Source organism: Magnolia sinica, chromosome 11 (assembly GCF_029962835.1).
Source record: "Magnolia sinica isolate HGM2019 chromosome 11, MsV1, whole genome shotgun sequence".
Taxonomy (NCBI): domain Eukaryota; kingdom Viridiplantae; phylum Streptophyta; class Magnoliopsida; order Magnoliales; family Magnoliaceae; genus Magnolia; species Magnolia sinica.
This window is the reverse complement of record NC_080583.1, coordinates 19,560,340-19,587,203: the sequence shown is the minus strand read 5'-3', so window position 1 is coordinate 19,587,203 and position 26,864 is coordinate 19,560,340. Positions and strand designations below refer to the sequence as shown.

General features: G+C 39.5%; 1 protein-coding gene across 5 annotated transcripts in view; it reads right to left on the bottom strand.

Moving 5' to 3' along the window:
- LOC131218904 (calcium-transporting ATPase 3, endoplasmic reticulum-type) overlaps positions 1-26,360 on the bottom strand; it is a 185,127-nt gene extending 158,767 nt beyond the window's left edge. For 2 of the 5 annotated variants that reach the window (XR_009157917.1, XM_058213783.1), the window contains exons 1-5: positions 26,096-26,359; positions 25,051-25,101; positions 24,885-24,918; positions 21,158-21,175; positions 2,747-2,883 (exon numbers count right to left, since the gene is read on the bottom strand). Coding sequence is in view for 3 of the 5 variants with exons in the window: in XM_058213783.1 (XP_058069766.1) it covers positions 2,747-2,883; positions 21,158-21,175; positions 24,885-24,918; positions 25,051-25,101; positions 26,096-26,290 (435 nt within the window). In the remaining 2 variants the exon portion in view is untranslated. Of the gene's footprint in view, positions 1-2,746; positions 2,884-21,157; positions 21,176-24,884; positions 24,919-25,050; positions 25,102-26,095 lie in introns of all 5 variants that reach the window. The other 3 variants (XR_009157918.1, XM_058213782.1, XM_058213781.1) reach the window with 3 other exon arrangements.
- Between the last annotated feature and the right edge of the window lie 504 nt (positions 26,361-26,864).

Sequence of the window (26,864 nt, the reverse complement as noted above, 5' to 3'; positions counted from 1 at the left end):
ACTAATATCTTCCTGTGTTGCATGACCGACGAAGAATCAGTGGATCATCTTTCATCCATTGTCCCTTTATTTCCAAGATCTGGGGAGCGGTCTTATCCTCATTTGGCGTATCCTGGTCCTTTCCAAAATCGACGGGTGGTCTGTTAAATGCTTGGCATGGTGTTGGCCTAGGAAAACAATCCTCAACAGTTTGGAGAATCTCCCTTCTAGCCGTTTGGTGGGCAGTATGGGAAGAACGAAATGGGAGGGGTTTTAACAATGTGACAAATTCTATACTTTTTGTTCTTTCTAGAGCCTATGGGTTTATCATTGAATGGGCTTCTAATGTAGTCAGTCCTAACCATTGTAATTTGTTGTTTCCTGGAGGTTAATTAGTCTGCTATCTCAGCGGTTTAATCCCCTCTCTTCCTTTTTTAATGAACTTTCTGTTACCTCTCAAAAAAAAAAAAAAGTGTATTAAGGTCTATTTTAACAATCCATGAAGTTTCATTGAAAAATTCAACCATTTTCACAATGCTTCCCGATGTTTCCCAAAAAGTGCAATATATTACCCGATACAAACAATATATCACGTACGATAACCGATACGTATCTATATCCCAAGGGTGAGATACGCAACACGATATCGATATTTCAAACATTGTTCAATGTCTATTTTTGCAGTGTGAGATTTATCCTTCTGACCAGTGTTCTAAATATCGACGATATCAACCGATATATCCCACGATATATGTTGTATCCCACCAGTGTGACACGAAACGCAGAAGTAGTGGGACATATCCCACATGTTTGATCCGGTGAGCATTTTTTTATTTTCGATCATTTTTTTCCTGTAAATTATGTTAAATCAGTGTCAAATTGTTACAAATCAATGATTTCTCATGTTTGGCATGAAAAATCATGGATTGGGAGCTTCGATTTCGAGATTTGGAGGAGAATGACCGAGTTGTGGAAAATTGAAAAAAATCAAAATTTTCCCAATTTCTCGCAAATCGGTTGCAATCTGTATGTCCAAACATAAAATCAAACATGAATGTAACCTGATCTAGTGATTTTTCTTTTGCTTTTGAATGTATTGCTTGTGTTTCCACATGTCTTCTTACATTTATAAATTATATGAGTAAACTTGAATATATTTGCATCAATTCGGTTAGATAGCGCATAGATTAAGACACCATACAAAGAAAACCTATTATGTACACTTGTTTTTTTTGTAATTTTTGATTTGTAAGTGTGTATTGATGTCTTTTTTAACAATCATTGAAATTTCATTAAAAAATTCGACCAATTTCCAATGTTTCCCCATGTTTCCAACAACAGCGATACATTACGCGATACAACCGATATATCCCATGCGATAACCGATACGTGTCTGTATCCCAAGGGTGCGATACGTAACACGATACGGATATTTCGAACACTGCTTTTGACTATATTTATGAGTGCTATCACTCTAAAGAAAAATTATATTACGAATGCATAATATATAATTTTTTGTTTTTTTCTTTGATGAATGGAACTACAGTTTTTAAAGAAAAGAAAAACGAAACAGAGAAGGACGGGCTAACTAGCCCCAAACAGCTGGGAAACTCAGATTTGGATTTGATTTATTCATTTAATTGACTTATTCCTAGCTGTTTATTATTTTATTATATATCTTATTATTTCCTCTCTTGTGCTGCTTTAATTACTTGTATTAATATGTATTATTACAGCTCTATGCGTGTTTGTCACATGACTCACATCTTAATTCCTTTTCTCATACAATCACTTATTTCATATTTTACTTCTGTTTTTCTATTGTATTAAATACACGCGAGGATGTATTCTTGGATTCTGAGGTTCATAAGAGGGGCAGCATTGCATAATGATGAGATTAGGCAGAGATCATGTCAGGTGAAGATTTTGTCAAAAGGTCATGCACAGGACAATAACAGATGCAAGATCATCTTCCAAAAGTGGAGGTGATGAATATAAGACCACTGGTAAAGCAAGAAAACATAAAAAGAAAAGGGGAGATTTTTTAATCGGCAATGAACTGCGAAGATGAACACTCAAGCTTAGATCAGGAATGGAGACTACTACATGGAAACACCACAGACAGACTTTGCATGAGGATTGAGAAGCCCAGAGGCTTCATCATAGTCAATGAGCTGTCGCAGGCAGCCATAACAGTATATGGCATGGTGCTAGAACTGGGAGCATACACTTCACTGCTATAGTGCATGATAGGGAAAGTGTGTTCACTTTGACCCCTCGAAAGAACGAGAATGCACCAAGGATATGAAAAAACTTATAATGATAATCTGTTCTTTTTTACATTTAAAAACAAACATTACATCTGGCGTGGCTGCATGACATTAATGTCAAATCATGGTACGTATGAAAAACAAAAGCATATAATGGTGTATGTATAAGCACCAATTTCCTGTTAATACAGTCACAATCAATAACAAGAATTTCTAAGCATCTGAAAAACTGTTGTAGGAAAAAGCAAGCTTGTTAAATAGAGTCAGAATTAATGCATCATCAACCAAGCAAAACAAGGCACAAACAAAACAGAGAAGATCAAATCATTTCCACATTTTCATGCTCAACTCTGTTGAAAAGGTTTAACTTTATCCCTGGCACTCACAAAGTTGCACCCATGCAGAAAATATAGGAAAATAGCTATGGGAATTAAGCACTTGAACAATTCACAAATAATATAATCGTGCAAAGCAGTGAAGAGTCATCAACTTCTTACAGAAGGTTCTAAGAATGCAGCCAGGCCTGTCTCGCCATCAATCAACGCCAAAACAAATGATACAATCGCAGCCACAATTAATATCTTAACAAGCAAATCATCAAATTGCTTCAAAATTAGTTTCCAAAAGGGAGTGCCTGCAGCAAAAAAGAAAGATTAAGATTATATTTAAATAAAGTGGGTGAACATAAACATCAACAGCATTCAGTTCACAAAACTAGCATAGATCCAGATCAGTGTTTTAAATAGCTATACTATGTAGCATAGCTTAGCCTTAACGCTATGTAGCTCATGAAAATAGCTTAAGTCACATGTAGCCTGCGCTACATGATAATTTGCATACGCTATACGCTACATAAACTAGGCTACATGCTATGTACCCCATATTACAAGTTATTTTTCATTACAACATTAAAATCAAATAATATTTTCAATGATTTGTTACATGTTTCTATTTTCAATATTTAATGCTTTTAGTAAAAATAATATAAGCAACAGTATTAAATTAGTTTTGTTGCTCTTTCTTTAGCTTTATATTTAATGATTACCCTTTTCTATTACATTAAGTCATGTTTGGTTGCACCAAATATCATGAAAATTTGTTAAATTTCATAATTAATCAGTCTAATTTCATGAATATCATGGAATTAGTGCAACCAAGTACAACCTTAATTAAAAATCTAGAAGTAATGTGAAGCTTACGCTACACGCTATGTAGCTTATGCCTCGCACTTCAAAAGGTGAACGCTACGCTACACACTATTCGCTATTTAAACACTGATCCAGATGAAGTAAATTGCAAAACCATACTGACAAGCAGAAGACTATAGAAGACTTTTTTCTTACCAATAACTGAATATCATAGCAGATCAAAAGAACATAAAATACGCTTCATGATGGTGGATAATAACTAACACAGAAAATCTCCCACGTGCTGATGCAGAAATTCAAGAGAAAAACTGAGGTGGTAAAGAGCAGAACAATGAAGAGGTATTGTAATGATAAAATACCCATAAAAATAGTGCATAAGAACTACTCTAGAATACCTCACATACTCATGCAGGAATTTGAGACAGGGATAGATGGATGTGGTAAAAAGGAGAACATTGCAAAGGAATTGTTATGATAACACACTAAAGAAAGATCCCATGCACCCTATAGGGTGAAGGGATAGGGAAGACACTCAACCTGCACAAAAAGAACATGCATGAAGTTTACTATCTCCAATACTTCGTGTCTCTTTTATCCATGTATACGAAATGTAGAAGATTCACATCCAAAAAAGGAACAACAACAAAGATCATGGTAGATGAGAGTCATGACTCATGATAGGGTAGGGAATAAGATAGTGCAAAGAATAGTTACCAAATTTGACCAAATCCCTTTGAACTGCAAACCAGTTCGATTCACCTTTAATTCGAGGATCTGGATTGAACTGGTTCAGTCAAGTTTGAGGGATTCAAGGCTGATTTCATCTAGTTCACGGATTGAATAGGCATAGTTAGTTTAAAGAAGAGGGAGGAAGAGGAGGAGCCCTGTCAAAGCCACTATCAAAGTTGCTTACATTTAGACTTTGAAATGAGAGTCGTGGGAAGAAGATGAGATAAAAGCTCTAAATCATCTCAGTATGTGAGAAAAGCTTTGCTACTCTGGCACAGAGTGATGGTTCATACACATGAGCTGAGGAATTGCACACATTGGTGGCATGTGTAACTCAAGTTAAACCATCCAAATCATCAGCCCACTTTATATCGGATGTAAACCAAAATTCCACTAAGCTGATGACTTAATTAAAATCGTCATGGACATCTAATGAATGGTGCCTTATCTTATTCTTTTCTTTTCTTTTTCAGAGGTGCATCTAACATACAGTTGCAACAAAAACAAAATAGCAAACAGTCCAAGATAGCTAACAAACGTCCTTTAACCAAAGGTTGTCATTTAATCAATTTATTTTTTGGGTTCTAAAGTGGGCCCGTTGCCAGGGTATCAAAGAGGGGGGAAGTGCATACCATGTGTTTTTTTTTTTTTTTTTTTTGTCTAATTTTGATGGAAGCTGGATTAAAAAAATAGGGTAGATTAATCTTAAACTTAGCTTAGAGTGTTCATCATCGGACTTAGCATAGTTTGCATCTTGCTGATTTTTGTTTTTTTTTTTTTTTTTTGAACTAGTTATTTCACTATTTGTACAGCTGAAATTTGTGGTACTAGTTAATTCACATGCCGCATCGCTGGAATTTTCTAGTGCTAATTATATCTTGTGGTATATTGCTGAATTTTAGTGCTAGTGTTTCTTTTGACCAATTGCTGAAAAACTAGCACTATTATTTCCTTTATCCCATTGCTGAATTCTCCTAACACTCATTAATTCTTCTTGCTACTTTGCTGAATTTTAGCACTAGGATATTGCATTAGTTACATTGCTGGATTTTTAGGATTAGTTGTCTCCTTGGCTATATAGAGTCGCATAGGTTCATCTAGAGTTCTCTGGGTTCGTATAGGGTCATGTAGGGTCTTCACATTAGGTTTCCTTATGCATGCCCACGCGAACTGGGCTGTTAGTGCACCGATTTGTGCATCTTGTTTGTCAATCATGAGAGTCCATGTGTCATGTAGTCGGTTGAGCCCTTGGAAGCTGAAGACCGAAGATACAAGTAAAGATGAGCATCAAGGAGCAAGAACAGGTAAATGCAGTGCCTTGGTAACCCTAACCCTTGACCTAAAACAACCCATTGAACCTCTAAATGATCTTAAACATAATAGGTAAACCTTTTATTGATCATCCCTTAAGCCATAGGAGCCTAAATTGGTCATCCTTAGATTGGCTTTAGAGGTCCCATGTTGCTAGAAAAACTGCACAATTTCAGGAAATCTTCGGTCCCACCAAACCCACCTTCGGTCCGACTGAGAATGGCTGAAACACGATAGCGGGCTGGGACAGAATTCTGGGTAATTTGGCTGTAACCAAGTGCTACCTTCGGTCTCACTGAAGACCACTTTCGATGTGACCCAAGATCACTTTTAGTGTGATTGTAAGTGCCCAAGTCAATTCAGCAGCTTTCCTGTCAAATTCGGTGTGACCGAAGACTAGCTGTTTCTGCCCGTTTTATGATCATTGGAACTCGATTTCTTTATAAAGGAGATCCAGTATTTAGGCATTTTAGAGAGTTTTTGGTGCAAATGAAGCTTAGGTAAATCCCTAATCATATCCCACATCCTAAGCCTCATATTCCATGAGATTTGATTCATCTTCTTGAACTTTACCACTCTAATGAGGATTCCAACCTCAATGTTAAAGATGAACTCAATCTCCACCATTCTCTAGAGTTTAGACCCAACCTCTATAAGTATATCCTTGTCTAAATCCTCTAAAAGACCATTCTTATAGAATGCTATGTATTGTGTATGTGGTTTGGTGGTTAGTGTAAGTGCATGTGCACACTTCCCTTTTTTCCTGCGGTGTACTATATGCTTTATTATAATAAAATATTATGTGTTTGGGCAAGCAAGCCTAACACAACATCTCTCCCAAACTCTCCTTCTTCTTCTCTCTCAATATTTTCCTCTCTTCTTCACATTATCATCATCAAATCTTTCTCTACTTGGTATCAGAGCATACATCCAGGCATTCCACATCCAACACATTGAGAGGCGACACGTCACCTTGCTGACGTCAGCAGTCGTATGGCTAACGTCAGCGTTATACGGACACATGGACTTCATTTAAGCTAAAAGTTTAGGAGTTTGATAGATCTTGATTTTAGAAGATTTGTCATGATTTTTTCAGAATTTATTGGATCTCCTTTCATGGTATTTTGGGCGAAATAGAGAAATTCGAAAATCGGCCCCATCTTCCGCTTTTCTTCGATCTACCTCAAATCGGTAAGCTTTTCTTTGGTTTCTTTGCTCAAGATGAACCGAAATCTTCCTCCCAAGCTACCCACGTTAGATTTTTACTTAAGATCACTGTTTGAGAGGTTTTTCACCTCAAACGGACGTGCGGCTGGGCCGTTTTCACTCAGTTAGGGCTTTTTTGACTGCGTTTCTTAGTATTTTTGGATGATTGATATTTGTTTGAGGTTTATCTCTTATTATCTTGAAGGATTGAGTGAGATAGAGTTGTTTGAATCAATCTTACTTGGCATAGGGGCTCTCTTGGCATAGATTTATCTCTCTTGGACTCTCCTATTGCTAACAAAGGGCCCTCATCTCTTGGCATAGGGTCTCTTGAATCCAACCCCTTACAGATTACCTCCACTAAGTTGAATGGTAACAACTATCTTCAATGGGCACAATCTGTAAAAGTATTTTTAGGAGCCCGTGACAAGTTGTCGTATATTTTAGATGATCCCCCAAGCTCTACAAATGTTACTTACAAGTCTTGGACAAAGGAGAATTATCAAATTATTGCATGATTGTTGAATAGTATGGATTCCTCGATTAGCCACTCAGTGATGTTTTTATCCTCGGCTAAAGGCATTTGGGATACGCTTCATGATATATTCTCGGAATCTCAAAATTTTTCACGGGTATTCCAGCTTATTCAAGAAATTGGTCGGTTCCAACAAAACTCAAGATCCTTAAAAGATTATTATTCGACACTTCAGGGTATGTGGGATGAGTTGGATATGTATCAACCTCTTCCTTCCAAATGTAAAGAGGATCATGAACATGCTCAAAAGCAGCGGGATGATACTCGTATCATGCAGTTCCTAGCTAGGTTGAGTTCTGATTATCTTCATATTCGAGATCAGGTTGTTATGCAGAATCCTCTTCCCCCATTGACGACAGTCTATGCCATATGTTAGCGTGCTACTGTCTCTACTCTTCCTTCTCATTCATTTGTGCCACCCGAGCATTCGGCACATCTTGCTGACGATCAGTCCTCTTTTGGTCTTCAGGTACCATCCTTGAGTTTAGGGCGCATTTCTGGTTTTGGTGGTCGTGGTAGAGGCCGCGAGGGAGATCGCAGTCATGGCGGTCGTAGTCTTCGTGGTCGTGGCGAACGTGGACGAGGACGTGATGGTTCCCGCATTTGTTCACATTGCGGTGGAACTAATCACACTTTTGATTATTGCGGGCAGATACATGGTCGTCCTACGTATGCCGCTGCTTCTATTGCATCCACTGTTGCTTCTGAGACACAGTCTTCCAATCCGACAGCTGAGCAATCTACGTCAGGGGAGTCTTATCATTTCTCGAGCTGCATATGATGCCCTATGCGGCTTCACATTCGTGATATTCCTGAGCCTTCTCACGCAGCTTCGACCCAGTCAAGTATTGCCTTTCTTGCGTCATCCTCTCCTACCTCCTGGGTCATCGACTCTGGAGCTTCCTCCCATATGACTAGTAAGTTTCAATTCTTTTCTTCTTATTCTCCTTCTCCTCTCACTCAGTATGTCACAGTCGCAAATGGAACCCAATCTCCCATCTCTGGAATTGGTTCCATCCCTCTCTCCTTCCTTGTCTTTGTCCTCAGTCTTGCATGTGCCAAGTTTTCCATTAAACTTATTGTCTGTTAGCTCTCTTACTAAATCACTCAATTGTTCCATTACCTTCTTCCCTTCTTATTGTTTGTTTCAGGACCTACAGACGAAGAGAGTGATTGGTGGGGGGCATGAGCGAGGAGGTGTTTATCTTCTCGATGATACACTCGTTGCCGCTTCTAGTTCCCTTTCTCTAGATCGAGAGTCCATGACTCGGTGGCATTGCCGCTTAGGCCACCCATCCATAGCTAGATTGAGACTTTTGTTTCCCTCATTATCTGTCACTAAACCATTATGCTGTGATATTTGTGAATTGTCTAAACATCATCGCGCTACGTTTCCTCCTAGCTCTTCTGGGAGGAAATCTCAACCTTTTATCTGGTTCACTCAGATGTCTGAGGACCAGCTCCGGTTACCTCGACTTTTGGATTTAGATATTTTGTTACCTTCATTGATGATTATTCACGCATGACTTGGATTTATCTTTTGAAATCTAAAAGCGAAGTGTTTGATGCGTTTAAAGTGTTTTATCATGAAATGTGCACTTCATTTCATTGTTCCATCAAATGCCTCCATTCTGATAATGGGGAGAATACATGTCTACTGCCTTTCTATCCTTCTTGCAGGAACGTGGTATTTTGTCTCGGACGTCATGTGCTCGCACATCTCAACAAAATGGTATTGCAGAACGAAAGAATCATCATCTTCTTGACGTTGCTCGCACCCTTCTGCTTGGTATGCATTTACCTAAACATTTTTGGGATAATGCTCTCCTAACTGCTACTTTTCTTATTAATCGTATACCCTCACGTATCTTATCTTACAAATCTTCATTTACTATATTGTATCCTCATGATAATCCATTTCCTCTACCACCTAAAGTTTTTGGTTGTACATGCTTTGTTCAAATTTTGGATGGGAGTAATGATAAACTTAGCCCTAGGGCAATTAAATGTGTCTTTCTAGGGTATCCTCGAAGTCAGAAAGGGTATAAATGCTTTGACCCATTGACACGCAAGAAATATGTCTCTGCCGATGTAACTTTCTTTGAGGATATTTCATTTTTCTCCGCTCTCGGCCGTTCCCTTTGTGATCCTCTTGCGAGTCAGGGGGATTATGACTCTTATCCTCTTTCTACTAGTGATCATGGGAAAACTCATCTCCCCTCTATTCAGCATCCTGTTGGTGACATGGGTGAGCCTAAGCCTCTACAGGTGTATCATCGTCGAGATAAATCTTCACACGCTCAACCATCCACCCTTCCGCTCACTTTGGATGTTGGCTCAGGTGACTCTCCTACCTCGAGTTTAGATCTTCCCATTGTCTTGCGCAAAGGGTCACGATCTTGTACTCAACACCCTATTAGTAATTTCGTTTCATACGATCATCTTTCACCGTCTTTTTAGTCGTTTGCAGCCTCCCTTTCATCATAGACTATTCCTAGGTCTCTCACATGCTCTTCAGAGTCCTGATTGGGCGAAGCCAATGATAGAAGAAATGTCTGCTCTGGAGAAGAATCATACTTGAGACCTTGTGCCACTTCTTTTAGGCCATAAACCTGTTGGCTGTCGATGGGTTTATACGATCAAGTTTCTTCCAGACGGCTCAATTGATCGTTATAAAGCCCGTCTTATTGCTAAGGGTTACACACAGACTCATGGTATGGATTACTTCAAAACATTCTCTCTGGTGGCTAAGCTTAATTCGATTCGCGTTGTGCTCTCCTTGGCCGTTAATTTATCATGGCCCTTGTTTCAGCTTGATGTTAAGAATGCATTTCTCCATGGGGATCTTGCAGAGGAAGTTTATATGCATCAATCTCCTAGCTTTGTTGCTTCTCACAACCCTGCACTTGTCTACCGGTTGAAGAAGGCTCTTTATGGACTCAAACAATCCCCACGTGCATGGTTCGATAAATTTAGTCAGGCTCTCTTGGAGTTTGGCTTTGTTCGTAGTCATGCCGATCATTCTCTTTATATGTCGACGATCGACGGGCATCATGGTTTTCATTGTCTATGTGGATGATATTGTTCTGTCCGGTAGTGATTCTGCTGGAATGAGGGAGGTCAAAGATTTTTTGAAGACCAAGTTTGAGATCAAGGATCTTGGTCCTCTTCGCTACTTCCTCGGAATTGAAGTTGTTCGCTCATCATCCAGATTGGTCTTGTCACAACGAAAATATGCGCTCGATCTTCTCATGGAGACCTGCATGTTAGGGTACAAGCCTATTACCACTCCCATGGATACTTCACAGAAGCTTCGACTAGATGATGGTGCTCTCCTTACTGATCCCGAGATGTATCGACGACTTGTAGGCCGGCTTATTTACCTGACTATTACTCACTCAGATCACTCATTTGCGGTGGGGGTTGTTAGCCAATTCATGCAAGCTCCCCGTACTTCCCATCTCACGGCTGTCTACCGCATACTTCGGTATTTAAAATCAGCCCCGGGTCTTGGCCTCCACTTTCAGTTCCATGGCCATCTTCATCTTTTTGGATATTCCGATGTTGATTGGGCAGGTAGTACTTCTAATCGCCGCTCTACATCCGGCTTCTGTACCTTCCTAGGTAGCAATCTTATAACATGGAAGAGCAAAAAGCAACCGGTTGTTGCTTGGTCCTCGGCCGAAGCAAAATATCATGCTATGGCTCACGCGATGTGTGAACTCGTGTGGCTTCACAACCTTCTTGAAGAACTTGGCTATCCTCCTTCGGATCCTGTTCCTCTTCACTGTGACAACCAAGCGGCCATCCATATTGCTCGTAACCCAGTTTTCCACGAGCGAACCAAACATATTGAGGTCGACTGTCACTTTATTCGGGAGAGTCGCTTCTAAGGAAATCGTCACTCCTTTTGTTCGATCTGAGGATAAACTTGCTGATGTTCTTACTAAGTCCTTAAGTCGAGATGCCCTTCATTGTGTTCGTGCCAAGTTGGGCATGATCAACATCTATGCTCCAACTTGAGAGGGAGTATAGAATGTTATGAATTGTGTATGTGGTTTGGTGGTTAGTGTAAGTGCATGTGCACACTTCCCTTTTCTCCAGCGATGTACTATATGCTTTATTATAATAAAATATTATGTGTTAGGGCAAGCAAGCCTAACACAGCATCTCTCCCAAACTCTCCTTCTCTCTCAATATTTTCCTCTCTTCTTCACATTATCATCAACAAATCTTTCTCTACTCTTCTTGGTGAATCACCTAGGCTTTACAACTTCCCATTAGTTATCAGAGATTCCACCCAACCTCACATCACATTAGCCATCGCATCAGAGCATCGCATGCAAGGTGTTTGATCCTAGAGCTGAAGTATTGGCACCGCATCGGCATCAGGATCAAGGGAGCAATTAAGGAGCGGATTCAAATACGGGAGAGCTTTGAAGAAGCGACTCAGGAACGGCGCATCAACAGGGCTCAATTCGACAAGTGTCATTGAGTGAGTTCATACTCTCTTTCCTTGTGTTAGATTGAGGGTAAGAGTTTGTGACTGAAACTCGAATAGGTTCTTGTGTAAGGTTTATCACCGGACACGCGTGTGTACGTGTTAGTTTCTGTGGGAGTTTCTGACAGGAGTAAACGTAAGTCATTGGATTAGGACCGAAGTTGTTAGTTAGCCTATAGAAAACTAACTCAAGTCTCTTGAGGGAGCCTCCAACAGGAGTGTACGTTAGTAGGTTCTTATGTAGGACCGAGGTTCATGGTGAGCCTATAGAAAATCACGTAATCTCTTGTGGGAGCCAGTCCTTGTATAGGATTGTAAAGGTTAGAGGTGAACCTGAATTAAAACTTCCGATAGCGAAATCCGGTATACTCATGGGTTGAGTGCATCCGCCGAGAGTGAAACACTATACATGCTTGTGTTTAAGATTGTATTTGAGAACTTGTTTAATTATTCTTATATGATGTTTAATTATATGTATGCATGATTAGATGAATGTTGAGAGTTGATAGGTAGCACATCCCATACACACATGTACACTATCATGTTTATAGACTATTTGCTTTATTAACATATCATTTGTAGTCTATGTGATTGGACCCTCTAATGGCTTGGAAACCTTAAAATTAATTGCCTTGTTTAGTTTAATTTCTATATTAGTTTAAGTAGGCAATTGTGTTTTAAAATGCGAGAATTGATGGGGACATCTCGCGCACATGCACGCCCCCCTACGCACGTATGTAAGGAAGAGGGCCCCACTATCGATTTGGATCGATGACAACGTCCAGAGAGGGCTTCCTAGTCAGAGGGCTGCGTTTTGGTTCGTTGGGGTGGACCCGATAGTAATGTGAATCCCACCATGGGTTCTCATGATCGTGGCCTACTATTCTAATTAATCTAGTACTTTGGGTTTTGCTTATTATTATTATTAGGAATATCATGGACGGTTTAGATTGTTTTGATTAGTTGTTATTTTTTATTACTTCGTTGCCAAGTAATACATTGCGCACATGGTGCGAGTTTTGGGGTATAGGGTTTTATTATAAATAGGCACCCCTTGTAGTCTTTTTCATTCAATGAAGATTAATAAAATTGTTGCATTTTTCTGCTCCTCTAAATTTCTGAGTTGTGGAGATTCAACTGGGTGCAAAACCCTCCCTTCCTCGAAGGGCTGACTACCGTGGTGCGAAGCCACACCTATCCCGATTCGCCCCCACATTCTTTCATCCATATTTCTCCTCCTACAATCACCTACGCATTAAATCCATCCTCAATTACAGCCGTTTTTCTCTCTACAGCAGATTTCCAAAATCTGGCTTTGCAAGAGGGCTGAAACTTCGGCGAAGCACCACGCACAAACCGTGCATCGGATCGAGGTGAGATTTTGGGGTTTTGGAGTCCATCCCTAGCCGACCAGGGCCAAGGTGGCATTTTTCTAAATAGTGGGCCCCACACACGTGCGGCCGGGATCACACACACGTGCGTCTAGGCCATTGTTGTTGTCCACATGTGCGGTACTTCTCTGGTTCGTCTCTTTCCTCTCTTTTACCCAAAATCCCTAAATTACTCAAATTCCCAATTTTATCCCCTTTCTTCAACCTTAAGGTTTCCCGAATTAAAATTTCTGAATCCCTTGGATTGGGGGAATTATTTTTGTGCATGTGTGGATGAATTTACCCTCTTCTGATTCTTGTTTGGTCTATAATTTTGATTGTTCCGGTCATAACATGTGTAGGCCTGGACCCACATAGATTCCCCTTGTTGAATGCTTGACTTTTATGCAGGATGTGGAATTTTCTGTGATTGTTTTAAAATTAGTGGGATCTAAAGCCTAAAATCTTGCATATCATATTTAATTTTCATGTCCTGCATCAAATTGAGATTGGGCATCTTCCCCAATGGTGGGGTTTGCCCTGGCGGAGGTCTCTAATTGGGTAATGCGCACATCAAGCTATTCAAAGCGTTGGTCCATACGTTGTTCTAAGCGCCTACTTAAAGATTCAAACTGCTAGGTCAACTTGTTCATTGACTCCTGCAATTGCTCCATGTTTAGTGTAGGGTGCAAGCTAAAACCACGACCCGTACGTATGGGCATATAACTACTAACTCAATCTAAGGACTTTCTACTACAACTATATGCGCCTAGATAGGACTAAATGCTCCTATAGGACTTTATATGGAGAAAACGACACAATACTACTCAATTTCCAGCAACCTATCTGTCCAAAAAATCTGTCAACAGAAAATCCAACAAAGAGATATGCGGATTTTCTGATAGTAGAAAATTCAGCAGCCTATATCAAAAATTACGGACCTCTAAACAACTCTATATGATGTTACTTAATGCATAATGGACACAAATAAATTAAACCCTAAACATGCAATGCATTCCCCTACAAGAACCCTAAGCTCTGATACCAAAATTTATGCAGGACATGAAAATTAAATATGATATGCAAGATTTCGAGCTTTAGATCACACTAATTTTAAAACAATCACAAAAATTTCACATCCCACATAAAAGTCAAGCATTCAACAAGGGGAATCTATGCGGGTCCAGGCCTACACATGTTAGGGCCGGATCAATCAAAATTATAGACCAAACAAGAATCAAAGGATGGTAAATTCATCCACACATGCACAAAAATAATTCCCCCAATCCAAGGGATTCAAAAAATTTAATTCGGGAAACCTTAAGGTTGAAGAAAGGGCATAAAATTGGGAATTTGAGTAATTCAGGGTTAAGTTGAGGGATTTTGGGTGAAAGAGGAGTGAAAGAAAGGAAAGAGACGAACCAGAGAAGTATCGCACGTGTGGACAGCAGCAATGGCCCAGACGCACATGTGTGTGATCCCGGCCGCACGTGTGCGGGGCCCACTATTCAGAAAAAGGCCACCTTGGCCCTTGTCGGCCAGGGATGGCTCCACCTTGGCCCTGGTGTGCGTGGTGCTCCGCCAAAGTTTTAGCCCTCCTGCATAGCCAGATTCTGAAAATCTGTTGTAAAGAGAAAAACGGCTGCAATAGAGGATGGATTTAAAGCGTAGGTGATTGTAGGAGAAGAGAAATGTGGATGAAAGAATGTGAGGGCGAATCAGGATAGGTGTGACTTCGCGCCACGGTAGTCATCCCTTCGAGGAAGGGAGGGTTTCGCACCCAATTGAATCTCCACAACTTAGAAATTTAGAGCAGAAAAACATAGCAATTTATAAATCTTAATTGAATGAAAAATACTACAAGGGCTACCTATTTATAATAAAACCCTATACACCAAAACTCGAGCCATGTGCGCAACCTATTACTTGGCGACGAAGTAATCAAAAATAACACTAATCAAAGCAATCTAAACCGTCCATGATATTCCTAATAATAATAATAATAAGCAAAACCCAAAGTACTAGATTAATTAGAATAGTGGGTCACGATCATGAGAACCCATGGTGGGATTCACATGACTATCAGGTCCACTCCAATGAACCAAAACGCAGCCCTCTAACTAAGAGGCCCTCCATGGACGTCATCATCGATCCAGATCAATGGTAGGGCCCTCCTCCTCCTTGCGTACGTGCGGGGGGAGGCATGCATGTGCGCGAGATGTCCCCATCAAAGGGGACTTCAAAAGTGCTTTCTATTGGTCTCCTAGATCCATTCAGTCTCCTAGGAAGAGGTTCTTTTTAGTGCAAATGAAATTAAAGCTTAATTGTACAACTGTCTATTTCTACTAGCTTAGTTCCTAGGGTAATTCTGTGGAGGATTACCTGGCAAAAATGGTGAGGCTAGGCATTCCCTTCTCTATGGATAGCTCAGAATTTTATTTAAAATACCAGAGTTCGATACAATAGCCTTGCACCGCAGACTACAAGAAAAACATCAAACAAAACAACGAATGAAACACACAAGAAACTAAAACTCTCCCGTTACTCAAATGGTAGGCTTCCCTAGCAGCTCACTCCTTGCCAAGGCAATCCATCTTTTCATTTGCTTCACAATGAACGTAAGAGGGCATCCCAATGAGCCTCTAAAGATCCAAGGCTTCGTTGATCAGGTTGGATCTTCCCCGGACATCTCCCTGATTTAGCACATCTAATCACATTTTTGGAGCCCCCTGACCAGAGAACTCCAAAGATTCAAGAACCACTTCTCATAATTCCATGAATAGTAGCCTGACTATGATTCCCAAAAGAACACCCATCAAAGTTAAGATTAAAAAACTCAAGAGGCAAACTCCACCTTTCCTTAACCTTCCAAACTCCCCAACCACTTGTGGTAAAATCAGCCCAGTTGGAGCAGAAAAACTGACTCGGAAAACCTTTCAATTTTATGCCAGTTTTACCCATTCAAGGATCACCAGAAAGATCTTCTTACAGCTATGATGGCCAAGCTAGCTTTACCCCGAAAATAATGTTATTTCAGTCCATACAAAGAGACCACAATCCGCCTGGATAGTGAGCTTCCACAAGAACTGACCAACAGAAGCCCAAGAATCAGACCACCAACTCATAATGAGATCTTTCACAGAACCAAGAAGCACTCACCTAATCCCATTTGGCAAAGATAGACAACCAAACTGACCAATCATACCGGCAGTGAAGTAACAGATGGTGCACTGTCTGAGTTGGCATCTGTCAGGAATACCCGCGCATCTAGATGATCTAGTGTCAAGATCTTCTCCATCCATGCAGTCCAGCAGAATGTGTTTTACCTAACCAGATATTCAAAACCACATCCGTGGCAATTCTGGATCTATCTGCAAGAGCTAGAACGAACAACCAAAGTAAGAAACATCCATCAGTTCCGAGGTCCCAAATTTGCCAATTGGCTCCTGAACAAGGAATATAGACAGACTCCCTCTAACTAGCCATCAGTTGCGCTGTCGTCTCTAAGATTACGTCTGAAGGTTGGTCCCCACATTGTTAATTGTTGCTACTTTATTAGCTATCACTGAATATAGGAGACCGAACCTTCTACATATCGAAGAATCCGAAAACCAAGGACATTCCCAAAAGTTGACTTTATCTCTTGCACCAACCCTATATCTGATATAACTTGAAAAGCCACCATGGAAAACAGATATAGATCTCTAAGTTGCTCAACCCATTCACCAATTAGCACAACTAACATCCTACCATTCCCCGCTAAACCATACCTAACAATCAAAATATCTCTGAGAATAGTCTTCGGCATATCCAATTCTCCACCATCATTTTCCTAGTAAACTTGAATTTACTTAGCTAATATTTCCGATGCCAAGAATAGCTTACTTTGTGGGCTTACAAACTTCTTTACACACCACCAAATGATATTTTTCAGCCTCCTCCCTATCGTTCCAAAGAAAACATTTCTGAAAATACTCAAACCTGGCTTCAACTTTGGAGGGACATTTCATGATAGTCAAGCAATGTTCATGATATCAGCAATACTGTCGATAATATTGCCGATATTATCAGTGTGGCGAGCCAGGGATACCAAAAACGTGAGCTATTCACTGGAAAATCGAGAAAAAAAAATAGAAATTGGGTTTTTTGGGAGATTTTCTTCAATTTTTTTCGACCATACCCATCAAATTTTTGGAGGAAGGAGGTTCGATTTGCAGGAGATTTTAGCAAGGACTGTGAAAATGGGCCAGATCTTTGAATGTGAGTTGTTTGCGGAGAAAAATAGCTTTCTTTAATTGAGCTTCAACTGAAACGAATGTCTATATATGATTCTCATTTTGTATGATATGAACTCCTTTTGGTTAATCCTTCAAAAAAAAAACTCCTTTTGGTTACTTTGCACTGATTGTTTACGATAAAACATGCTTTAAGCCTGTATTAAACGGAGACTTATCATGTATATTTTTTTTTGCAATTTTGTTTATTCCTAAATATGTAAATATGTGTATTTTAGAGTCTCCTAAAGTTTCACTGAAAAGTTACACCTTTTCCCCATGCTTCCCCAATGTTTCCCTCAGTCAGATACATTTGCTGGTATTGGTGATATCGATTCATGTTTCTGTATCCCCGGTCAAGGACACATGTAACGATACCAATATTGCGCACATAAGGCAAAGAGGCACATTAGCTAGGACAGCCTTGATCAAGGTTATCCTACCCAGTGTTCGAAATATCGGTATCGTGTTACGTATCGCACCATTGGGATACAAATACGTATCGGTTATTGCATGGGATACATCAATTGTATCGCGTAATGTATCGTTGTTGTTGGAAACATGGGGAAACATTGGAAATTGGTCGAATTTTTCACTGAAATTTCAGTGATTGTTAAAAAAGACATCAATACACACTTACAAATCAAAACATTACAAAAAAAACAAAAAACAAAAAAACAAAACAACAAAAAAAAACAAGTGTACATAATAGGTTTTCTTTGTATGGGGTCTTAATCTATGCGCTGTCTAACTGAATTGATGCAAGTATAGTCAAAGTTTACTCATATAATTTAGAAGACATGTGGAAACACCAGCAATACATTCAAAAGCAAAAGAAAAATCACTAGATCAGGTTACATACATGTTTGATTTTATGTTTGGACATAAAGATTGCAACCGATTTGCGAGAAATTGGGAAATTTTTTATTTTTTTCTATTTTCCACAACTCGGTCATTCTCCTCCAAATCTCGAAATTGAAGCTCCCAATCCATGATGTTTCATGCAAAACATGAAAAATCATTGATTTGTAACAATTTGACACTGATTTAATATAATTTACAGGAAAAAAAAAAAATTCACCAGATCAAACATGTGGGATATATCCCACTGCTTCTGCGTTTCGTATCGCATAGGTGGGATACAAGATATATCGTGGGATATGTCGGCCGATATCCTCGATATTTAAAACACTGATCCTACCATAACAGCATGGTCTTCCATAAGGCTCAGTTCCTACTGAAAGTTTCAATAATGGAGTCTCGTCTCTCAACTCCTAGTCTTCTCATCCAAAGGAATCCCTAGATGTTTCGGCGAAAACACCATGAATGCACAACCCCCACAATTAGTTTTCCTAGGACAAAGAAATTTGAATATTCAAAGGATATGAGAAGACATTCTAAATGAAGTTAAGAGTATTTGGGGAACTTGAAACTGTAGCCATGTCTCACGTGCAGTTCAGATTTAACCTACAAAAGCCAGGAAATGGCTTAGATCTCACCCTTGAGCAGCATTTGGCCAATTTCACCACTGCAATTAGTGCAATGAAGAGGTAAGCTTTGGTTTTTCCAATGGCATTTTTGTCATTTCACTTCCTTCTTGCGAATAACCTATCCTCCTCTTTGCCCATAGCCCACACAAAAGATGGATTATTAGGAAGCCTGTGCAACAAAGGCTTTGTGGGGCCCACCATGACGTGTATGAAAACCACTCTATATGCATGTTGCTCTCCCTCCCTCCACTAAGCATTCGTCTCTCTCCTTTCCTCTCTCCACGTCGCGCATGCCATACCCCCTTAGTTGGGCAATAATACTTGTTTACTCAATTGTCAAGGTTGATTCCCGTAAATATTGTCTTTCAATAAATTTACCTTAGCCCACAAACAACTTCAAAATAGTGGAGCATATTCCTATAGTTATGGGCTTCACGAAATGAACCATCACCAAATAGGAGTGACTTCTGTGTATTGAACATTAGTAACAAGGATATTCCCATTTTCAATTTTCGTCCCCCAAATGGGGCCAGCTTCAAACTCTTTCTTCATGGTCCAGCTAAAGGGATTTAGCAACAATTGCAAACAAAAGAGAGGGAAGGGAATGCTTGATTCTGCTACTGATTTTGGGAAAAATAAAAAACTTTAGGAGTTCCATTGATTAAGATCTAGAACCATGACAATGATATGCACACACTAATCCATGGGCCTCACCTATTATCAAACCCATCCTTTCTAACAAATGCTTGAGGAACTTCCAGATCATATGCTTTTTTCTAGCTAGCTAACCTCTATGAAGGCTTCTTCCGAATTTACGAAGATCAGGAACCTATCCAACCAGCTCATTAAAAAGATCATCTTGATATTTTGTGCATGTGAACATAGCACATTTCAAAGGGAGGTCAATTAGCTCCCATTTATCAACAAACTCCATGAAAACTCTCGTATTCGAAGTGATCCTTCAATCACCATGCTTCTCATCAGCAAACCTAATCACACTACAGTCACCACCAACGAACCAATGAACCATAGAAAATTCCAGCGATTAGGGATACTGTTCAGTTCCTCGGAAAAATCCGATCTTCAGACAGAATCATCAGGACCATATACTATCATTAAACACCATTCCAACCCCCCAACAACCAATTTTGAATAGGATAAACAAAGTTCTCCTAGATATCAAATCCAATTTAAACATTAATGATTATTTCTAAACCCTCCAAATCTGCCAACAGCATTAATACATTTCTAATCAAAAACAATTACTATCGCCCAATATGGAATTGAACATCTGAAGAAGCTAAGAACTCCTTAGTATCCTGTAATATAACAATATCCGCCCCATTGCTTCGGACAAGATTTTGATTACCAATAATTTATCATCACACACATTCCACATGATTAAAATCATTTAACCACAATAGCAAGATCATTATCTCCCCTTCCAGTATCATTATCCCCTTTCAATCATCGTACTTGAAATTTGACACACATTTTAGAGTTCCGACAAACCCTTGAATTTTTTGAGTGCTCCTTTCCCCACTTCTAGACAGCAAAATCTTTCCTTCGGCTTCTATCCTCTTAAGAATCCCTCTGGAATTATCTTCTTCCCTTCAATATACACCCACATCATTTTTGCAGCCTTTTCTAGATTTTTCTTCAATGAAGGAGGTCCTCCTAAGCCAGAGATTACCCCAATCATAATTGTCTGTGCCAACAGAAACCAATGGGATTGTCTCCACCTCATCCACACACGAGGGCATACTTCAATGATGCAAATCTCAGAAGTCTGGTAAACCTCAAAGGGGGCTGTGTGTTGAGGTGCGTGTAGACCTTGCAAAATGAATCTGATTTTATAATACAGCAGCTGTATATCTCTCGCATGCAGCCCTATCTTTCCCACTGACGTGTCACTTTGTTTCAACATCCAATCCATGGAAAATATGGCCAATACCATGATGAGCACCTGGTATGAAAATCAGACCACATATAAGGATTTCTGAGAAATAAATGCAAGCATATACGACAATGCTTCCAAGGAAACTTCGACTGTCCTTGATGGTATTTTGTTCAGCAGTTTTATCAATGATTGCATCTATAAAGATGATATATGTGACAACACACCATGCACGCACGCACATATAGTATATGTAGAAATACTTGAAAAGGCATACAATAACAAAATCTACCCATCCATTAAATGAACAAAATAAAGGTTAATTTAGAAATAACAAATTTACAATAAATAGCATAAATTCATTCATTCAAAGACAGGAAGCATTCATCTGTGAAATGACCAACTATTTGACAGGAACTAGAAAAATATGCTTGTCAATGTACTTACTTCCCTCTTGAGGCAGCACTGCATATCATAAAAGAAACATGCAGAAAAGAGAAAAAAGAATAATCAGACTTTGTTATTGAAGAGCAATCAAATAACAAATTGACTTTGATTTTCAACTTAAAAGATGAAACTTTAGCAAAAAAAATCAAAATCAGCAAGTCAATAAAATTTGCACCATCACAATTTAGGCATCACTTGGAGAAGTGCACAAACTATTTTTAATGACAAAAATTTTAAATCGTAAGCGGTGCTTGTTTGGAAAGTGCAAAACCCCATTCCACATTGAGCATAATGGAGAGAATGTCCGCCAAACTAGCTCCAAATGGCATGTTAGCTTGTTTATCCAAATAGGAGAAATAAGCACAATGGCCATTCCACATAATACAGAACTACTATCATCCAAACAAACTTAGCTTCCTATACCATCCCCATTAGGAAGTTTCTTTTACCATCATCATATGGAGAAATACTCACTTGTGCATATCAAATACATTACATTTCCACAATCATGTTAAGAATTTCCATTGGTGCCATGGACAACAAGAGCATTGCCAAACTAATGCTAAAGCAAAATCATGTCGTTTTTTTTCACAAAGCAATTCCAATACTCAAAAGCACAACAGGTTCAGGATTTATAACATTCTTAAAGAGGTAACTAGTAGCAAAATTAATTATACAATCACATATTTCAGGGAAACAAAGCCAATAGGTAATAACATGAGGAAAAGTAGACATCAATGGTTTGTCTATGTGCAATGGAAACCAAGAACTACAGCAGGTACAAGGAGTGAGTTGGTTCAAGTTGAAGACTCTAAAAGAGCAAGGGGAATGCCTAGAAGGGCATGGGTGGAGGTAGCAAGAAAAGATTTGATGACTTGTTGTATAACCAAGGATATGGTCCTCCTGCAACTACGGTGTACACGGATCCTCGTGCACCTACAGTATACCATATTTCATATTAGACTTAGATTTCCTAATTGCTCTTATCTTTTATCTCTTAGTTTCCTATTGGAATCAGTCCTCTCTTCCTATAAATCATCTCTTCTATAAATAAAGGATTACGGAGAGAGGGAGGGCAGGACCGTAGGTAAGATCTCTTCCTAATCTCTATGCTGACAAAGATTGCAAATGCCCTGGGTGACCGTAAATAGAAAGCAACTATGATAGAAGAGATATTTTCCCTTGAAAAACAGAATACTTCGAAATTAGTCACTCTTCCACCAAGCAAACATATTGTCAGGTGCAAATGCGTGTTTAGCATTAAATACAAGGCAAATGGATCAACAAAGCACGACTAACTGCCAAGGGCTTCGCCCAAAAGTATGGTGAAGATTGATTAAACTTTTGCTCAAATAACAAAATTAAACTTTGTCCGCATCATACTATTTATCGTCGTGAACCATAATTGGCCCCTCCATCAATTGGATGTCAATAACAGGCTTCTATATGGCGATCTTCATGAATACATATGGCCCTTCCTCTCGGTTTTCAGCCTAAGGGGAAACCTAGCAAAGTTTGTCATCTTCAAAAAGCTTTGATAGTCGCCTTAGGCCTGGTTTGAAAAGCTTGGCAATACAATTTCCAATATCTAATTTAAAGAAGTATCTTTAATCATTTTGTGTTTGTCAAATATATGGATGGCAACACAACAATTCCTGTTGTGTATGTTGATGATATTATTCTAACTGGCACAAGCACAACTAAGATAGGCAATATTAAGAAATTCATGGGCTTGTCATTTGAAATGAAAGATTTAGGACTACTGAAGGTACTTCCTTGGAATTGAAGTGGCTTGCTCAAAATGTGGAATCTTTTTATCCCAAAATAAGTATGTTGTAGATCTTTAGCCTAATGCTGGTTTACATAGTACTCACCTAGTTGACATACCTATTGAACTAACTTAGAAATTACATAAGAGACAATTGGACAAAATTGATAATTCGAGCATATATCATCAATTAGTTTGTCGCCTAATTTATATCAACTTTACTTGTTCAGACATCTCTTATGTTGTTGGAATTGTAAGCCAATTATACAACGACCTTGTCATCATCATCTTGAAACGGTCCGTCAAATCTTGCTTAAACGTTGTAGCTAGTCAAGATTTCTACAATGTTGATTGAGTTGGCTCTCTCTCTAATCGACGCGCTACTACAAAGTACTACAAGTTTGTCAAAGAAAATCTAATTACACGGAAAATTAAGAAGCAATCCGTTGTTGCTTGATCCTCTACCTAAGCCGAATACCATGCAACATCTCATGCAGCTTATGAATTACTATGAGTGAAAGCCATCCTTTAGGGTATGGGATTCACGGCATCTTCCCCAATTCCATTACATTGCAATAATTAAGCAGCAATTCATATTGCACCCAACCCAAATCTTCCATGAACCCACGAACGAAGCACGTTAAAGTTGACAACCACTTCATTCAGGAGAATTGGCCACCAGCTTCTACATATGCCCTTTGTTCGTTTAGTAGATCGGTTGATAAATGTCTTCACCAAAGCCGCATTAACATTGCGCTTCAAGACCATCGATATCAAGCTCAGCACGTATGATATCGACGCGGGAACTTGAGAGGGAGTGTTAGTGTACACAGATTGTGCACACCTACAATGTACACAGATCCTCATGCACCTACGGTGTACCATATTTTGGATTAGGCTTAGATTTCCTAATTGCTCTTATTTGCTCTTAGTTTCCAATCGTAATCAGTCCTCGCTTCATGTAAATCATCTCTTCTATAAATAAAGGATTAAGGAGAGAGGGAGGGTGGGAAGGGTGGTGGAGGTTTTTGGTAGGGTTAAATTGCATGTGATTTAATGGGTAAAGGCTTCAAAGCCTATTGATCATTTTTCCAATAGTTGGGCTGCGCTATAAATGTTTTTTCTCTTGTTTTTGTAGTGTGTATCTTCATATATTGTGGCTGCGACCTTTTTTTTTTTTTAATAAACTATTTTGCAATGTTCAAAAAGAGAGAGAGAGAGAGAGAGAGAGAGAGAGAGAGAGAGAGAGAGAGGGAGGGAGGGAGGGTAGGTAAGATCTCTCACATTCTCCTCTCTTTCTCATCTCTCTTCTCCATCTACAAGAATTAACACTGTAAGTCTATAACTAAGTTTGCTAGATTTGGTACCGGAAGAGAAAGTTTGCTAGATTTGCTAGATTAAGGAGAGGGAGGGTGGGAAGGGTGGCGGAGGTTTTTGGTAGGGTTAAATTGCATGTGATTTAATGGGTAAAGGCTTCAAAGCCTATTGATCATTTTTCCGATAGTTGGGTTGTGTTGTAAATGTTTTTTCTCTTGTTTTTGTAGTGTGTATCTTCATATATTGTGGCTGCGACCTTTCTTTTTTTTAATAAACTATTTTGCAATGTTCAACAGAGAGAGAGAGAGAAAGAGGGAGGGTAGGTAAGATCTATCCCTTCTCTCACATTCTCCTCTCTTTCTCATCTCTCTTCTCCATCTACAAGAATTAACACTGTAAGTCTATAATTAAGTTTGCTAGATTTGGTACTGGAATAGAAAGTTTTTGGTGTTACACTATGATTTTAACCATGCATGTATCAAAACACAAGGAGCAAATATCAATTACCACGATGAAGCTCAGCTGTTCTTGCCATCTAAAATGCCATAATTAGACTTTAAATCATGTTATTTCATTAGTCCACCAAAAAAAAAAAAAGTTTAAACTAGACAGTATTTATTTTAAAAAAAAAAAAATCCATACCGTTCCTGCCATAGATTTTTGCATTTTCCACCGCCTGCATAAACATAACAAAGACAAGATCCAGAATGAAGCTGTAGCTAAAATCATCAAGAACCCAAATTCCTCATTTAAAAATGACAAATTGAGTCATGGTAATTACAAGGTAGACTCCAACTCAAGCCAATACCTGAAAATCTGTAAGCCCCTTGGTGGGGTCTACTCCAAAGGCTTCCAAAACCTAGCCAAATGAACATGAAACGACCCTTTAAAACCCACACAAAAAATAAAAAAATAAAAAATAAAAATGGTAGATCATGCGTGTGTGGGAGAGGGAGAGACAGACAGAGAGAGAGAGAGAGAGAGAGCACCCATGTTTCTACTTATCAAAAAGGGGGGGCTGTAGATATCAATTCCCATATATGTTGAAACCAATGCAATATGAGAAATGCAGAGCGGAGAATTATAGGAATCGGAGAGAGATTTCAAGGCATTATGTAGAGAGAGAGAGCACCTTTTTTTCTACTTCTAGTAATACAATAGTGCAGCTTTGTACTACTCTATCATCAGAAGTAGGAAAATAGTGTGTTTATCAAACAGGGAGCGGGCAGATATCAATTCCAGTATAGATTAAAATCTGTGCAATATGAGAAATCCAGAGCGGCAAATTTCAGGAATTGAAGACAAATATCCAGGGACTGATATGGTGAGAGAGAGAGAGAGAGAGAGAGAGAGAGAGAGAGAGAGAGAGCACCCTTTTCTACTTCTAGTAATCCAACAGTGCAGCTCTGTACTTTTCAAAAAATACAGTGCAGCTCTGTACTACCTTATTATCAGAGGTTGGAAGATTGGTGTATTTATCAAAAACGAAGGGTGTAGATATCAATGCTAAGACATTGAAATCAATGCAATATGAGAAAAACAGAGCGTAGGATTACAGGAATTGAAGAGAGATGTCCAGGCATTGATATGAAGAGAGAGAGAGAGAGAGAGAGAGAGAGAGAGAGAGAGAGAAAGAGAGCACCCTTTTCTACTTCTAGTAATACAACAGTGCAGCTTTCTACTACCTTATCATTAGAAGTAGGAAAATTTGTGTCTTTATCAAACAGGGAGGGCGCAGATATCAATTTCAATATATACTGAAATCAATGCAATATAAGAAATGCAGAGCAGAGAATTAGAGGAATTGGAGAGAGATTTCCAGGCCTTGATCGAGGGAAGGAGGGAATATTTACTTCCGTGACGGATCTGGCGTAGGCGTCTTCCATGGAGCTGTCGCTGCTGCTGTTCCTGCTGCAGCTGGTTTTTGAAAGAGGGAGAGAGAGAGAGAGGTTTAAAAGGGTAATCAGATCTGAATTTGGTGGGGTTTCATGACACGGTCGTTTTATAGGGTTTTGGAAGGTGGCGCTTCCCGGCGCACGTTTTTGCATGCGTGCCGCTCACGCCCTGAATTTCTTGCAGGAGCGCTGCTCAGGCCTACGCGAGGAGTTCGTTTTGCCTCCGTCGCGACGGGTGCGGATTCGGTGCGGCCCTGGCGTCACCCACCACGGTGTGGTCCTGATCGTGGGGCGCACCTTGATTTATGTATTGTATATCTACGCCGTCCATCCGTTTTTCCAGGTCATTTCACAAAATGGCCCCAACAGAAGAAAATCCAAATCTCAAGTAGACCACACCGAAGGAAAGTTGGCTATTAAAAACTTCTTATATGCCGCCAGAAGTTTTGGATCGAGCTGATATTTGTTTTTACCCTCCTTCAAGGTCTGTATGACCTTATCAGCAGGTCAGATTGCACGTAAACAATTGGGGCATTACGGTGGGCGTCAGGAAGTTTTTAACGGTGCGTTCAATGATCACGGTTTTCCATGGGGGTGCACATCGAAGCGGTCGAACCGTGGAATCAGACAGGAACCGACCAAATAGTCCAATTTGGTCCGGTTCTAAAGTGCATCGGTTCCGATTCCGGTTCAAAAAATTAAAGAACCGTTTAGTTCGGTTCAGTTC